The sequence below is a fragment of the Pan troglodytes genome, chromosome 19, assembly GCF_028858775.2.
Source record: "Pan troglodytes isolate AG18354 chromosome 19, NHGRI_mPanTro3-v2.0_pri, whole genome shotgun sequence".
Classification (NCBI taxonomy): Eukaryota; Metazoa; Chordata; class Mammalia; order Primates; family Hominidae; genus Pan; species Pan troglodytes.
In genome coordinates this window covers 39213727-39226915 of record NC_072417.2, presented here as the reverse complement: position 1 = coordinate 39226915, position 13189 = coordinate 39213727, and the positions used below count along the sequence as shown (strand labels likewise).

Below are 13189 nucleotides of genomic sequence, written 5' to 3'. Positions count from 1 at the left end.
CACCTGACCGGAGAGCCGGCTAGATATGGCGTCCTCTTTGCTTGCGGGCGAGCGATTGGTGCGTGCTTTGGGCCCCGGCGGGGAGCTGGAGCCAGAGCGGCTACCCCGAAAGCTACGGGCCGAGCTTGAGGCCGCGCTGGGGAAGAAGCACAAGGGCGGTGATAGCTCCAGTGGCCCCCAACGCTTGGTTTCTTTCCGTCTCATCCGGGATCTGCACCAGCATCTGAGAGAAAGGGGTGAGCCCCAGTCTCCAGTCCGGGGTCCCCTCCTTGTGTCCAGATCGATTCCCTCCTGAGGTCTTTTCCCATCATTCCCCTTCTTCTACGGAACACTCATCTAGACAAGCCAAGAGTCACTCCATAAATCCCAGGGCCACCCACTTTCTTAACTCCCATGGGAATTCCTCGTGGATGACAAATTTGCTTGTGCAGTTTCTGCTCTTTTGAGAGCCCCCTCTTCACTTCCAGGCACACCTAGGCCCAATTCACCCTTGAGAAAGTCTAGGTTTTTACTAAATACAAATATCACAGGTTTTGTCTCTTCTTTTTCTCCACTTTAGGAATCAGCTTAGCATAGTGAGCTTGTAGGAATCCGGATTTCTTTCCACCTCAAAAGCAAGAGTGGTGAAATCTGATACTTTGTTTTGTTTTTTGTTTTTTTTTTTTGATATAGGATGGCAAAAGCTGTGTTGAAAGATCTGGCCTGAGAGTAGCATGTGAGTTCCAGTCCTAGCTCTGTCACTAATCCTTTGAAGGAGTCATTTCTCCTCGCTGGGCCTCAGTTCCCTTATGTGTAAAGGGAAGGAACAGGACAAACTAGCACATAAGGTATTTTGCCAGAAGTAACATAGACCAGCCAGAAGTGCAAAGGGTAGACTGCTCAATTATTAGAACTAGAAAGGACCTTAGAAAGAGATTGCCTAGTATTAGTGTCCTCTGAGCATTTAGCATCACTATGACCTAAACTTATTTAGGGAAGAGCTGTTGTGGCCACAGAACTGATCTAACCCAAAGGCACAAGTAAATGGCTTACTTGTTAGTTATAACACTGGCAGGATAATTGAGAGCTGACAGCTAAAGTCACCTGCGCAGCACTGGGAGATACCTACATGGAATTATCCAAAATTCTTTTCAATTGAAAATGATCCTGGAAATGGATTAATGTAGAGATGGCCCTGTTTTATTTTGGTAGAAAGAAGGGCTACACCCCTCTTGATCTTAACCCTTCAACCTCAGCTCTGTGGATCATTGTGTTTGTGAAACCTTTTCTTCTCAGATTCCAAACTATACCTCCATGAGCTCCTAGAAGGCAGTGAAATCTATCTCCCAGAGGTTGTGAAGCCTCCACGGGTATGTAAGGGATATGTTTGTGAGAGTGGTTATTGACTGAGTTGGGCTTATCCATGATACACTGAACTTATAAATCAACTTTTAGGCTTGAAAAATTGTTTTTGAAATCTTTGGGATCTGGGGGAGCCAGATATTGTCCTCCCCATCAGCTGTTTGGAAAATTGAGATCAAAAAAAAAAAAAAAAACAGTTTCAAAGCACTGGAGTTGTGACTAGTATGTGGGTCTCCTGATACCTTTAGCAGTGCTTTACCCCTGGAACCAATGATTGTGATGTGCTTTCTAACAAGCTGGGAATATCATTCTTCTCATTTGATTTTTCTGCTTCAGAACCCAGAACTAGTTGCCCGGCTGGAGAAGATTAAGATACAGCTGGCCAATGAGGAATATAAGCGGATCACCCGCAACGTCACTTGTCAGGTAAGGACATGCTCTTCAGTACGTGGTCTAGGTAGCCCCTCAGAGTAGGGCCCTGCACTGGAAGAAGATACAGAGTTTAGAAAAAACATGGAAACTTGGTTTCTATACTGTCTGCATACAAACAACACAGTTCCCATCTCATTCACTGAGACTCTGGGCTGAGATGGTGACCAAGTTTTAAACATCATAGAAGTGGGAGTTAGCCGGGCACGGCGGCTCATGCCTGTAATCCTAGCACTTTGGGAGGCTGAGGTAGGTGGATCACTTGAGGTCGGGAGTTCGTGACCAGCCTGGCCAACATGGTGAAACCCCGTCTTTACAAAAAATACAAAACTTAGCCTGGCATGGTGGCGGGCACCTGTAATCCCAGCTACTCGAGAGGCTGAGGCAGGAGAATCACTTGAACCCAGGAGGCGGAGGCAGAGGTTGCGGTGAGCCAACACTGCACCACTGCACTCCAGCCTGAGCAACAAGAGCAAGACTCCATCTCAAAAAAATAAATAAATAAGTGGGAATGAATCTTGGAGGCTTTTTTTCTTCTTCTTTTTTTTTTTTGAGACGGAGTCTCACTCTGTCACCCAGGCTGGAGGGCAGTGGCAGGATCTCTGCTCACTGTGGCCTCTGCCTTCCAGGTTTAAGTGATTCTTGTGCCTCAGCCTCCCAAGTAGCTGGGATTACAGGCATGCACCACCATGCCGGGCTAATTTTTTGTATTTTTAGTAGAGACCACGTTGGCCAGGCTGGTCTTGAACTCCCAACCTCAAGGTGATCCTCCTGCCTCGGCCTCCCAAAGTGCTGGGATTACAAGGTGAGCCACTGTGCCCAGTCATTGGAGCATTTCTTCTGACAGGGCTCCCTACTACTCTATGGCATGCTCCTACCCTGGAACAGGAGAGTAGATGGGTACTGGCAGCCTATGTCCTCTCTCCGAAATGCCTGCTCTGTGGTCCAGAAAAGAGTCAAAATGGTTCCAGACAAAAGAATCCATGGAGAGGGCAGAGTTAATGTGCTGGGGAATAGAGAGGGCTGAGCCCAGACTGTCAATGGATGCTCTCTGAGCTGCTTCTATTCTGAATCATCTTCTTTTTCTTTTTCCCAGGATACAAGACATGGTGGGACTCTCAGCGACCTGGGAAAGCAAGGTGAGGTGCTAGGAGATCAGGCTTCTAAAACCTTTTCCTGAGATGGGTCATGACACTCAGGCTTGTTGTTTGACTGAAACCCAGTTGGTGGGGGAGCCATGAGATAAGAGCACCTCCTAGAGAATGTTGAACTAAAGGTGCCCTCTCTGGCTCCTCCCCAAAGTGAGATCATTGAAGGCTCTGGTCATCACCATCTTCAATTTCATTGTCACGGTGGTTGCTGCCTTCGTCTGCACTTACCTTGGAAGCCAATATATCTTCACAGAAATGGCCTCGGTGAGTAGGCACTGGGCAGGGCAGGGTGCCCCTGGTAGGGGTGTTAGTGGGTAAGGCAGGACGTATGTGAAAGTGCCTTGCACAGGTGAGGTATTGAACAGATATTTATGCCATTAATAAGGGGAGCATTAGAGCTTTCCAGCAGTCACGGGAGGTTAGGTAATAACCCCAGGAGAAGCCACATTCTCTTTTCTTCCCCTCCCCCAACTTAGAGGGTGGTTGGGGGCTCTCCATCCTCATTAAAGTTGCTGGGGTACAGAGCTGGTTGTTGGCCTGCATCCCTTAAGCCTGGTTCTCCCCATCTCCAGCGGGTGCTAGCTGCATTGATCGTCGCCTCTGTGGTGGGTCTGGCCGAGCTGTATGTCATGGTGCGGGCAATGGAAGGCGAGCTGGGAGAACTGTAACTGGTGCTTCATCATCAAGTCTAGAGAAGACTTTGGGGGCTTCAGGCTCCAATTGGCAGTCACCGACTCAGTCAACCCATCAGACTTTGTGTATTCAGCTCCAGTTAGTCAGAAGACCAGCCCAGGCCAGCTGCTGTTTCTGTGGGGAGCCCTATCTTCTGTGAATTTCCAAAGGGAGCCTTGGAGGAGATTGAGATAACACATCTTTAAAACGGAAAGAACTGGTGTTGGTCTATCAGTACCTCTTCCTGAATCTGGTACCCATCTGCCTTCTCCAGTCCATTCTAAACACTGCTGGGACTAGGGTTTTTCCATCAGGAGCAAATGGAATCCAGGCCTTCCCAGAAGTAGACCATACTGCCTTGAACTTGTCCATATGTACAAACTGATCACCAGCTTTCTCCATACATTTTTAATGCAGACCTGTAATTGAGTTCAGAAGCCTCCAAGAAAACAGAAAGGATCCCCTTTCTCCAGTTTGTGCTGGAAGAGGAGCTGATCAGAGACATCAAATAAGAGAAAGATGGGTTGCTAGAGGATGGTAGAACTGGAAGCAAGGCAGCTACCTTTTTGCAAAAGGAAATGGTGTTAGGCCCCTTTTCCAGAAGATAAGACAGACTCATAGAGATTAAATGATCAGTATGGTCCTTCTTCTGTTAAATGGAGCCAAAGACGCCTATGTTGTTCTGAAGTCTTGTAATGTTTAACTTCTGAGAACTTAGATTAGTGGTGTGATGATAGAGTCTGTATAATGCATTGAAAAGGGTATCAGGCTTAGTTATTTATCCAATAAATATTTATCGTATGCAGGGTATTCCTATTTTAACTCCTGTGACAACACAAAGCATAGCGATTTCCATAGTTCTAACTGTTCAGGGTCTGCTCCTCCTGGTACACTCTTTTTGGTTCACTGTATGTACTCCTGTTGTCTTTTTTTTTTTTTTTTTTCCAAAGCACTTTTCTGTTTTCATAAATTATATACTCATTCACTCAGTGGACACTTCCTCTACAATGTTTGCCAGTTTCTGTTAGTTGGGAGAAGTGTCAGCTGTGAAAAGAAAAAGTAGGTGGCATTTTACAGTGTTTCCAGTAACCTGAGCTATATAAAATTTGTGTTAAAAAGCTACACTGGGCCAGGTGAGGTGGCTCACACCTGTAATCCTAGCATTTTGGGAGGCTGAGGCAGGCGGATCACTTGAGGTTGGGAGTTTAAGACCAGCATGGCCAACATAGCGAAACCCCATCTTTACTAAAAATACAAAAAAATTAGCCAGGCGTGGTGGTACATGCCTGTAATCCCAGCACTTTGGGAGACCAAGGTGGGAGGATGCTTGAGTTCAGGAGTTCGAGACCAGCCTGGGCAACATGGCGAAAGCCCATCTCTACAAAAAAACGCAAAAATTAGCTGACATGGTAGCGCATGCCTGTAGTCCCAGCTACTCGGGAGGCTAAGGTGGGAGGATCACTTGAGCCTGGGAGGCAGAGGTTGCAGTAAGCTGAGTAAGCCAAGATCATGCTATTGCACTCTAGCCTGGATGACAGAGTGAGACCTTGTCTCAATAAAAAAGCAGGGGGCACTGGGAGGGGAGAACCAAATGCCCTATCCTCCAGTTCTCAGCATATAGAAGGGAGCTCTCTCATCTGCTAGCCACTCCTGCCTCACTGTGCCATGCTTTCTGTAATGCACTCTGGGTCCAGGGACTGCTTGGCAGGAGGTGGGAAGAACAAGAAGTTTAGGGCCTTCCCAGTTTCTTAGGGCCTGTCTGGAGAGGGAACTAGCGTTTACTGAGTTTTTACGATGTGTTACACACCATGTAAAGCCCTTTACCTACATTATTTCTTATACCCCAAACAGAGAGCAAATAAGTATCCCCATTTTTTAGTCACATAGAGTTCCAGAGTTGCCACAGTTACATCGCAAAGTCAGGATTTGAATCCAGTGCAGACTGCAAACACCATGGTTTTCTTTCCAAAGCAGAGCAGCTCCAGAGGTGGAGGTGACTGGAATGTCCTAGATTCAGTGGGACCAGGAGCAGGGGGTGCTAGCAGAGGCTCTCATCTCCCCAGGGTCTTGTCAGTCAGAGTCCTAAACCCTTCAATTAACTATCCCTCTAATCCCAGCTGAAGCCTGGGTAATACCTCCCACCAGAGGTATCTGTGTGGAACCTGGCCCTATTTAGGGATTAGGTGATGGAGATAAATTTCCATGGCAAACGGCCCTTGTCCCCATTCATTTGCAGAGCACAACAATCCAGATTAAGGTACAGAGTTTGGGTTTTATTTGGAGATTAGTTGGTATTACAGATGATGGTGATACCAAAACCCAATGCTGCTGTACCTGCCTCCATCCCAGATCTGTCAGGTTGTCTCCACAGCCCCACATCAGAGGGCATCCAATCTGATCTTTGTGAAAATTAAATCAACATAAGCCCCAGCTTCCTATCTTTGCTTCATTACTTTAATGCCACTCCTTCTTCACATCCATAGTTCTGATTAATTTGTCCAGGTGGTCGATGGTCAAGAGAGGGGGCCCTGACCCATAAAGAAGTTGGCTCTCCAGCAGTCTAGATGAGGAGCAGCACTCTCCTCTCCTACCTCACTTAGCAGTTAGCAAGGTAATGGCCTGGAGACACCTCAGGAAACAGGAGCCTGCCCCTTCAGAAGGAGGAGGCCATCAGCTGGTGAGAACTGGGGACCAGGCCTGGCAAGAGTGGAGGAAAACATGACCCTCATCTCATCCTTCTGAAGGTACCACCTGCCACAACAATGAGCATATGCCCCAAAGGGGTCAGGGTGTGGGGTGGCAGGAGCCAGGCCCCAGTCTGCTTAGGACCTGCATCTAGGCTGGCCTGGAGGCCAGTGGAAGGGAGGGATGCCTGAGCTAAACTCCTTTCCCATAGGGAATCCCTTTGCATAAAAAGTGGGGCCAGGGGATCCACTTCTGATGTGTTCAATCCCAGGAGGGGCAGGGTGGGCCACAGGAGTCAGAGGAGGAGGGGCCTTGCAAGTTCTGGACAAAGACTAGGAGTGGTCCACATTGACGACAATGGCCGAGGCATAGATGAGGTCAGACAGGCTGCCTAGTGAAGTCTGGGGAGTAGCTCGCTCTAAAGAAGGGTGGACCTCTGAAGCCCCAGCTGGTCCCCATGGGGCTACAGCTTTAGCCCCTTCCCAGCCCTGCCCTGGACCCAAGCCAGGAGCTGAACAGGAGCTATGTCGACACACTGAGGTGCGCTGAGGTGTGCCGCTGGAGGGTGGAGGTTGGCCTGGCATTTGGGGATCCCAGGGCTGCTGGAGGGTGTCTGGAAGAGAACAGGAGCTCTCGGGGCACTCAGACCCGGGGCTTAGAATTCCTGACTTCCTGTTCTTGATCATTTTGGCCCGGCGCTTCTGGAACCACACCTGCTAGGAAAGAAGAAGGGGTCTGTTCTGGCCCCAGCATCCCCTCCACCCAGGGACAGGGGAAACAACCTGAAGGCAGGCTACCCAGCGAAGGGGCTGTGGGCCAAGCCCAGATGTTGGCTGTGTGAGAAGGGGTCACAGCTCACCTGTACCTTGGCCTCAGGAAGGCGAGTGACCCAGGCCAGGTGCTCACGGGTGCTGATGTTGGGGTAGGGCCATGCTGCAAACGCCCTCTCCAGCTCCAGCAGCTGCCCTTTGCTGAAGGTGGTCCGCTTTCTCCGGTGGGAACCCAACCCGCTGCCACCGTCTGCAGGCCATGGTGGGGGTCAAGCTGGGACTCCCTGCAAGAGCCTCCACCCAGCCTCAAAGCCCTCAATCAACCCCGAAGTCCCTACTCCCACCCCTCTTCAACCGTCCTCATCCTACCATGGCCCGCGTTCTCACCCTGCCCACACTTCCCCCATCAGATCACCTGCTGAGGATGCATCCACAGGGCTGGGCATGGAGCTGGCAAAGGGTAAGGTGCCAGAGGGCCATGCCAGGGCTGTGCCCACACCAGACCCCCCCATTTGGGTTTTATCATGCTCAGGGTGGCTGGCCCCGCCTTCAGGAGTGGAGAGGTTTAGAGTCCAGCTCAAGCAAGGCAGAGAAGTCTCGGTGGGGAAGAAGGGAGGCTGGAGGCCGGGTTGGGCTTATGAGGGTATGGGTGGGGCAAATTGTATACCCCCTGCCCCTCCAAGGCCTCGCAAAGGAAGCTGGACCCAGCATCCCTTCTCAAACCTCAAACTGGCAGTCTGTGCCTGAAATCCTATACTTCATGAAAATCCTCCCAGGGGTCCTTCCAGGCAGCCAAAGAAAACCATCTCTCCAGTGCTCCCAGGCACTGGCTGCCCCTTCTGGAGCCCTTAGTGCTCTGAACCTGGCTACCTTCAGGGGAGAGGGAGTGGAGTCCTCTCCCACAACTGGGGACTGGGCTGGTGAAGTGGGACAGGATGAGAAGGATGGTAGGGTGTCAATGGGATGAATGGGAGCCAGCTGCTGTCAGCAGGACTGGGGAACAGATGTCACCACCAGATTGCCCTCAGGTCTGCTTTAGAGCTTTGCCTCATCTAACCCTTTCTCTCTCTGGCCCCTCAAGAGCCAGATGGACTTCCTGGGGTTCAGAACCTGGAACCAGAGGAGATTCCACAGGTGCAGTTGAGGGGTTCTAAGAAAGATGATAAAGATGTTTATGTGTACAGTATTCTCTTCCTTGGATATATTCTGAGCCACTTTTTCTTAAATTTTGAAAATTTTTTTCTTTTTTCTTTTTTTTTCAAGATGGAGTCTTGCTTTGTCACCCAGGCTGGAGTGCAGTGGCGTGATCTTGGCTCACTGCAACCTCCACCTCCCAAGTTCAAGCAATTCTCCTGCCTCTTCCTCCGGAGTAGCTGGGGTTACAGTCGCCTGCCACCACACCCGGCTAATTTTTTGTATTTTTAGTAGAGACGGGGTTTCACCATGTTGGCCAGGCTGGTCTCGAACTCCTAACTTCATGATCCACCCGCCTTGGTTTCCCAAAGTGCTGGGACTACAGGCATGAACCACCGTGCCTGGCCTAAATTTTCTTTTTCTCACTCTGTTGCCCAGGCTGGAGTACAGTGGTGTGATTTCTGCTCACTGCAGCCTCAACCTCCCAAGCTCAAGCAATCCTCCCACCTCAGCCTCCTAAATAGCTGGGACTACAGGTACACACCACCCATAAGTTGCCCAGCTAACTTATTTATTTTTGTAGAGATGGTGTCTTGCTATATTGCCTAGGCTGGTCTCAAACTTCGGGATTCCAGCAATCCTCCCACCTTGGCTTCCCAAAGTGCTGGAATTACAGGCATGAGCCACCATGCCCAGCCAAAAATTCCCCCCCTTTCTTGTTTTGTTCTGTTTTTAGAGACAGAGTCTCACTCTATTCCCCAGGTTGGAGTGCAGTGGTACAATAATAGCTCACTGCAGCTTCAAACTCCTGGGCTCCTGGGCCACTTTTCCACAAGAAGTGTGTGCTTTTGAATTTCCTTTCAGTTTCTGCCCTTCACTGTCTCTCCTGGTCTTGCTGCTCCCCATCCTAGACCCTAGACAGAGACCTCAAGAAAGGCTCACCCTAGGGGTGGGTTTGGGGAAGCACAGTGACTGGTTCCCCAAGTGCTCAGGAGTCAGAGCTACTATGATTTCAGATCAGGATGGACAAAAAAGCTGAGCCAGAACCCCACCAACTCTTGCCCCTTCTCTCTCCTCCAAGACCCTAGTCAACTCCAAGGGGCAAAGCAAGCCTCACCCAGGGAGGCTGGCCTGGTAACTTTGTCATCATCAGAGGGGTTCAAGTGTCTGCTTAGCTGCTGGTGGGTTGCTGGGGGCTGCTTAGCTCAAGAGGAAGGGTAGCTCTCAGGAGGCCTTCCCCAGCCCCAAACTTCAGTTCACAGAGAGGTCCTGAGCACAGAGAGGTCCTGAGCCCAACATGGGTTGGACACAGCGAGGCCCTTCTCTGTCCCTTCTCTGTCCCCCTCACCAACCCATTCTGACAGTCCAGCTTCCTCTCCTTTACCCAGACAGGGATGTGTCTACCCCAGTCAGAACAATAGTTTTAAACTCAGGGCTAAGGGACCTTTATTGGGCTAGGGGAAGGAGATGGGAGGAGGGAGCTACAGAGGGCCCGGCCATGTGGGCTCTGACTCCTACAGATGGCCAGGAGCTGGGCAGCCCAGCCAGTACTGAGCGATGGAGCGTGGGTAGGGAGGGTCCACAGTGTCCACTCGCCGTGTGCGAAGGTTGACTCGGTAGTACTTGTCTGGAAGAGAGGAAAGCAGAGGATGCGTGAGGCCCAGCCTGGCCCTGCCCACTCTTCCCTTGAGAAGAAAGTCTAGGGTCTCTCCCAGAAGGGAAAGTGAACATCCACGATGCAGCTAAGGACTTCTGGCCTGGCTTTCTGTGGTCACTACTTGCAGGCTGCGTTCAGCCCTTGTGCACCAGGGACAGTAAGGAAAACCCAAGCTAGACCAGCTTCAGGGGTGGCAGCGGCTCCTACCTCCAGAGAAGAAGAAGACACTCTGGATGGGTTCACAGGTGGCAGGCACAAGCCAGTCCATCCTGTAGTCATCATAGTTGTTGGCTCCCAAGTTGCTCTCCTCACTGGAGAACAAGGACAGCCAAGTGGCGCGGGATGGCCGGCGGGAGTTCTGGTTGCGGCCACGGCTGTGGCCTCGTTGTGAACGGTAGCCTTTGCGGTTGCGATGCCTAAACTTCTGCTTCTTGGCCAAGGAGGGGCGGGGTGCCATGCCTGAGATGTAGATGCGGCCAGCCATGGCTGCGTCCACTTGCCCTGGCACACCGTGCCAGTCCCGGCTAATGAACTGGGGCTGTCTGGTACCAGCTGTGGCAGGGAAGGGGTGAATGAGAGGTCTTGGGGGTCCGAATCTTGCCCCTTCCAGCGGGGCCATTAGAGTTCATCTGCTGCACCTTGCCCAAAGACACACAGCAGCGAATGGCAGAGCCAGGCCTTTGACTCTCAGTCCAATTCCCTTCCCCCTGTGCTCTCCCTCCACCATATCACTGGTGTCTCGACCCCACCCCCCCAGGCCCCCTAAACTCCTCAGCCATAGCCCCTCCCTCTGCTGGCTGTGCTCTCGGCTGTGCTAGGCAAAGTCCAAGGTGTGGGGTCCAGGTAGAGCTGAGCTTTCCCCAAAAGGTCAACAGAAGCAAAGTCTGGCCTGAGCAAACAGACTTTGATCGATAGCTCCACAACCACAGCTCCCTCCAGCCAGCCTGGCTCTACCAATACCAAGGGGTTTCAGCCCTTTTGAGGGAGAAGCAAGACTTGCCCTCTCTCCATACCAGAGGTTCTGCCCCAGAAGAGAAGCTCGAAGATGTCCTCCCAGCTGTCCCGCTGCATCATGGCAAAGTGTTCAAACACAGCCGACAGGGAGCTGCCTTCACACTCCTCCTGACTGGGCTGGTGCTGGAACTGGTACTCCCAGTACTGTTTCCCTGAGGAGCAGGGTGGTGGGCATTAGGAGGGCTGGGCCAGGGCAAGACTGGAGATCCCAGAGGCTGTTGAAGTTAGGATCTCCCAGCATGAGGTGGGGGTCAGGGGTGGGCACATGCTGAGGCCTGTCCCCGGTGAAGTGTGAAAGGAATCCAAGACTGCTCCACTGCCTGCTCAGTCTCCCACCACCCCTGAGTACCCTTGAAGAAGTAGACCCGCTCCCGGCCACTGTAGCTATGGGCAGGGAGGGCCAAGGCTGCATCCACGTTGTCCGGGATGCCATCGAAGCCGTCAGAGATATTTCGGGGGTAATCAGGGTCCAGGACACCATCCTCAAAGCGCCAGTACTGACTACCCTAAGAGGTGGGGAAAGTGAAAAGGGGTATGGAGGCCGCTGGCTGGGCACAGAGGCAGAGTCCCTTGCCCTAAGGCAGCCGTTCCCAGGTCCAGGTTCACTGCCCAGGACCTGGAGTCTTGGGGCTGCCCTGTGCTCACAGAGCTCCCACCAGGTCCTGCAGGGCCCCGGGTCCAGCCTCCCTGTCCACCCTGTCCCTGGGAGCAATAGCTCTCAAACCCTCCCTAGATGCTTTCTACCCTGGCCCACAGCCCCTGGCACCTTGAAGAGGTAGGTCTTCCCCTGACAGTTGATGCGGGTGAAGGCGGCATCGATGGGGCCCTCGATGCCCCAGACATCTCGGATGAGCTTGGGGTACCCAGGCCTCACTGCCTTTTCGTCCAGTTCATAGCAGTACTGCCCTAGAGTGGAGGAGATGGTGTGAGAGCAGGGACACTCCTGGGGCAGACCCGCATCCCCAATACCTGCCCTGGATTCACCTCGGAAGGCAAAGAGGGAACCGTTCTTGAGGTCGGTGAAGGCGTCGAAGGGCTTCCCACTGCACAGCTCCTCCTCTGCTGGGGGCTGAGGTCTCCCTGGATGAAGGGTCTCAGGCCTTGAGTCTATCCCCTCAGGCTTAGAGGCGCCCACCTCAGGCGCAGGGGCCTCTTCCTCAGGTTTCAGAACAGGTGTCTGCTCAGGATTCCCTTCGGACTGGGCCTGGAGGTCAGAGGTCAGGGAGGGGCCCCCCACCTGTTCGTGGACGGTGGCATTGTTTTTCTCCTCGCCATCGTCATAGACCGTGTACTCATCCTCCGGCATAGTGAACACATCCCCGCGAGTCACTGCAGAGAGTGGATGGTAGTGAGTCTCCAGCAGCAGGGGGCACCCCAGCCCACCCACCTGGGCTCTGAACACACCTTGGGGCTTGCACTCAGCCGTATAGTCTGTGCAGCAGCTCTGGTAGTAAGAGCAGAGCTCGTCACACTGGCACTTCTTGTCCGCGTTGAAGCCCTCAGTGCAGCGGCCCTTGCATGACTCTATGAGGAAGGAGTGTCAGTCGGTGCCACCAAGCCCAGACCACCCTCGCCCTCCCTACACTGACCCAGATGGCCACCAACACTCCCCTGTACCTTGGTCAGCCAGAGCAACCCATGCCAGCAGGGCCAGTATGAGAAGGGGTCTCAGGGGTGCCATGGCAGGGCTTCTAGCTCAGTGCCTGGCAAGCTGGGCTCTGGTCTCCCTGAAGTCTCTGCTCTGATGCCTGAGGAAGGGAGGGAGAGGCAGAGACAGGGAAGGAGGGCACTGGAGAAGAGGAACTGCCTTTTCTGCTGCTCTGTTTGCTCAACCTCCAGCCCATCCCCTCTGCCCCCTCCAGCGGCTGCTGCAGCAAAGGTCACATTCCTGGAACACTGGGCCTGGGAGAGCTGGGAGATAAGACCTTTGCCAAGCTCAGAATCATTAGGTCATCAGAAGGGGAATTAGCACCGTGGGTCTGGAGGGCAGAAAGAAGGCTCATTGGGCAACAGCTTTATCTCTCTGAGTCTTAGTTCATTTTCAGTAAAATAGGATTAACAAAGCCTTGCTTCATGGGGTGTTGGGAGATTACATGAACTGGAACAGACAAAATGCCCAGTAGCTGGAGCAGCCACAAATTCCTTCTCCAAACATAGATATTGATCCATGATTGTTTGATCAGACACATCCCTGGCTGGGTGCTCATTCGCCATTATTTATTTAGGGCAGGAAAAAGGGAGTGGGAGGAGAGATTGTAAGCACTCCGGGGAATTTTATTTTTTAGCATAAAAGAACAAAGTTTCATTTCTGGGTTCTTCTCTTGGGTGCATCAATC

At 52.1% G+C, this 13189-nt stretch overlaps 3 protein-coding genes across 3 annotated transcripts; 1 reads left to right on the top strand and 2 right to left on the bottom strand.

Moving 5' to 3' along the window:
- The first annotated feature begins 18 nt into the window (after positions 1–18).
- Positions 19–4403, top strand: TMEM199 (transmembrane protein 199). The gene is made up of 6 exons (NM_001242622.1): positions 19–236; positions 1276–1349; positions 1678–1767; positions 2867–2909; positions 3073–3185; positions 3494–4403. Exons 1-6 carry the CDS (start codon positions 26–28, stop codon positions 3587–3589), a joined length of 627 nt encoding a protein of 208 aa, NP_001229551.1. The 5' UTR covers positions 19–25; the 3' UTR covers positions 3590–4403.
- A 281-nt stretch (positions 4404–4684) lies between these two features.
- On the bottom strand, positions 4685–7664 carry SEBOX (SEBOX homeobox). Its single transcript, XM_003315538.6, has 3 exons — positions 7464–7664; positions 7138–7298; positions 4685–6991 (listed from the first exon to the last, which is right to left on the bottom strand). Exons 1-3 carry the CDS (start codon positions 7558–7560, stop codon positions 6611–6613), a joined length of 639 nt encoding a protein of 212 aa, XP_003315586.1. The 5' UTR covers positions 7561–7664; the 3' UTR covers positions 4685–6610.
- A 1947-nt stretch (positions 7665–9611) lies between these two features.
- On the bottom strand, positions 9612–12704 carry VTN (vitronectin). The gene is made up of 8 exons (XM_001146856.6): positions 12471–12704; positions 12258–12377; positions 11838–12182; positions 11620–11759; positions 11203–11359; positions 10853–11005; positions 10047–10391; positions 9612–9809 (listed from the first exon to the last, which is right to left on the bottom strand). The coding sequence occupies exons 1-8, from the start codon at positions 12532–12534 to the stop codon at positions 9697–9699; spliced, it is 1437 nt and encodes a 478-aa protein (XP_001146856.1). The 5' UTR covers positions 12535–12704; the 3' UTR covers positions 9612–9696.
- Between the last annotated feature and the right edge of the window lie 485 nt (positions 12705–13189).

What these genes read in the sequence shown, in the direction of transcription:
- TMEM199 (NM_001242622.1), top strand. Translation starts at nt 26, where the DNA reads ATGGCGTCCTCTTTGCTTGCGGGCGAGCGATTGGTGCGTGCTTTGGGC. An exon ending in AGGTTGTGAAGCCTCCACGG is followed by an intron (nt 1,350 to 1,677) that starts GTATGTAAGGGA and finishes TTTCTGCTTCAG; the next exon opens with AACCCAGAACTAGTTGCCCG. An exon ending in TCTTCACAGAAATGGCCTCG is followed by an intron (nt 3,186 to 3,493) that starts GTGAGTAGGCAC and finishes CCCCATCTCCAG; the next exon opens with CGGGTGCTAGCTGCATTGAT.
- SEBOX (XM_003315538.6), bottom strand. Translation starts at nt 7,560, where the DNA reads ATGGGGGGGTCTGGTGTGGGCACAGCCCTGGCATGGCCCTCTGGCACC. An exon ending in TGTGGATGCATCCTCAGCAG is followed by an intron (nt 7,299 to 7,463) that starts GTGATCTGATGG and finishes CATGGCCTGCAG; the next exon opens with ACGGTGGCAGCGGGTTGGGT. An exon ending in TTCCTGAGGCCAAGGTACAG is followed by an intron (nt 6,992 to 7,137) that starts GTGAGCTGTGAC and finishes CTTTCCTAGCAG; the next exon opens with GTGTGGTTCCAGAAGCGCCG.
- VTN (XM_001146856.6), bottom strand. Translation starts at nt 12,534, where the DNA reads ATGGCACCCCTGAGACCCCTTCTCATACTGGCCCTGCTGGCATGGGTT. An exon ending in GGTTGCTCTGGCTGACCAAG is followed by an intron (nt 12,378 to 12,470) that starts GTACAGGGGAGT and finishes CCTTCCTCATAG; the next exon opens with AGTCATGCAAGGGCCGCTGC. An exon ending in CTTCTGGGGCAGAACCTCTG is followed by an intron (nt 10,392 to 10,852) that starts GTATGGAGAGAG and finishes TCCCTGCCACAG; the next exon opens with CTGGTACCAGACAGCCCCAG.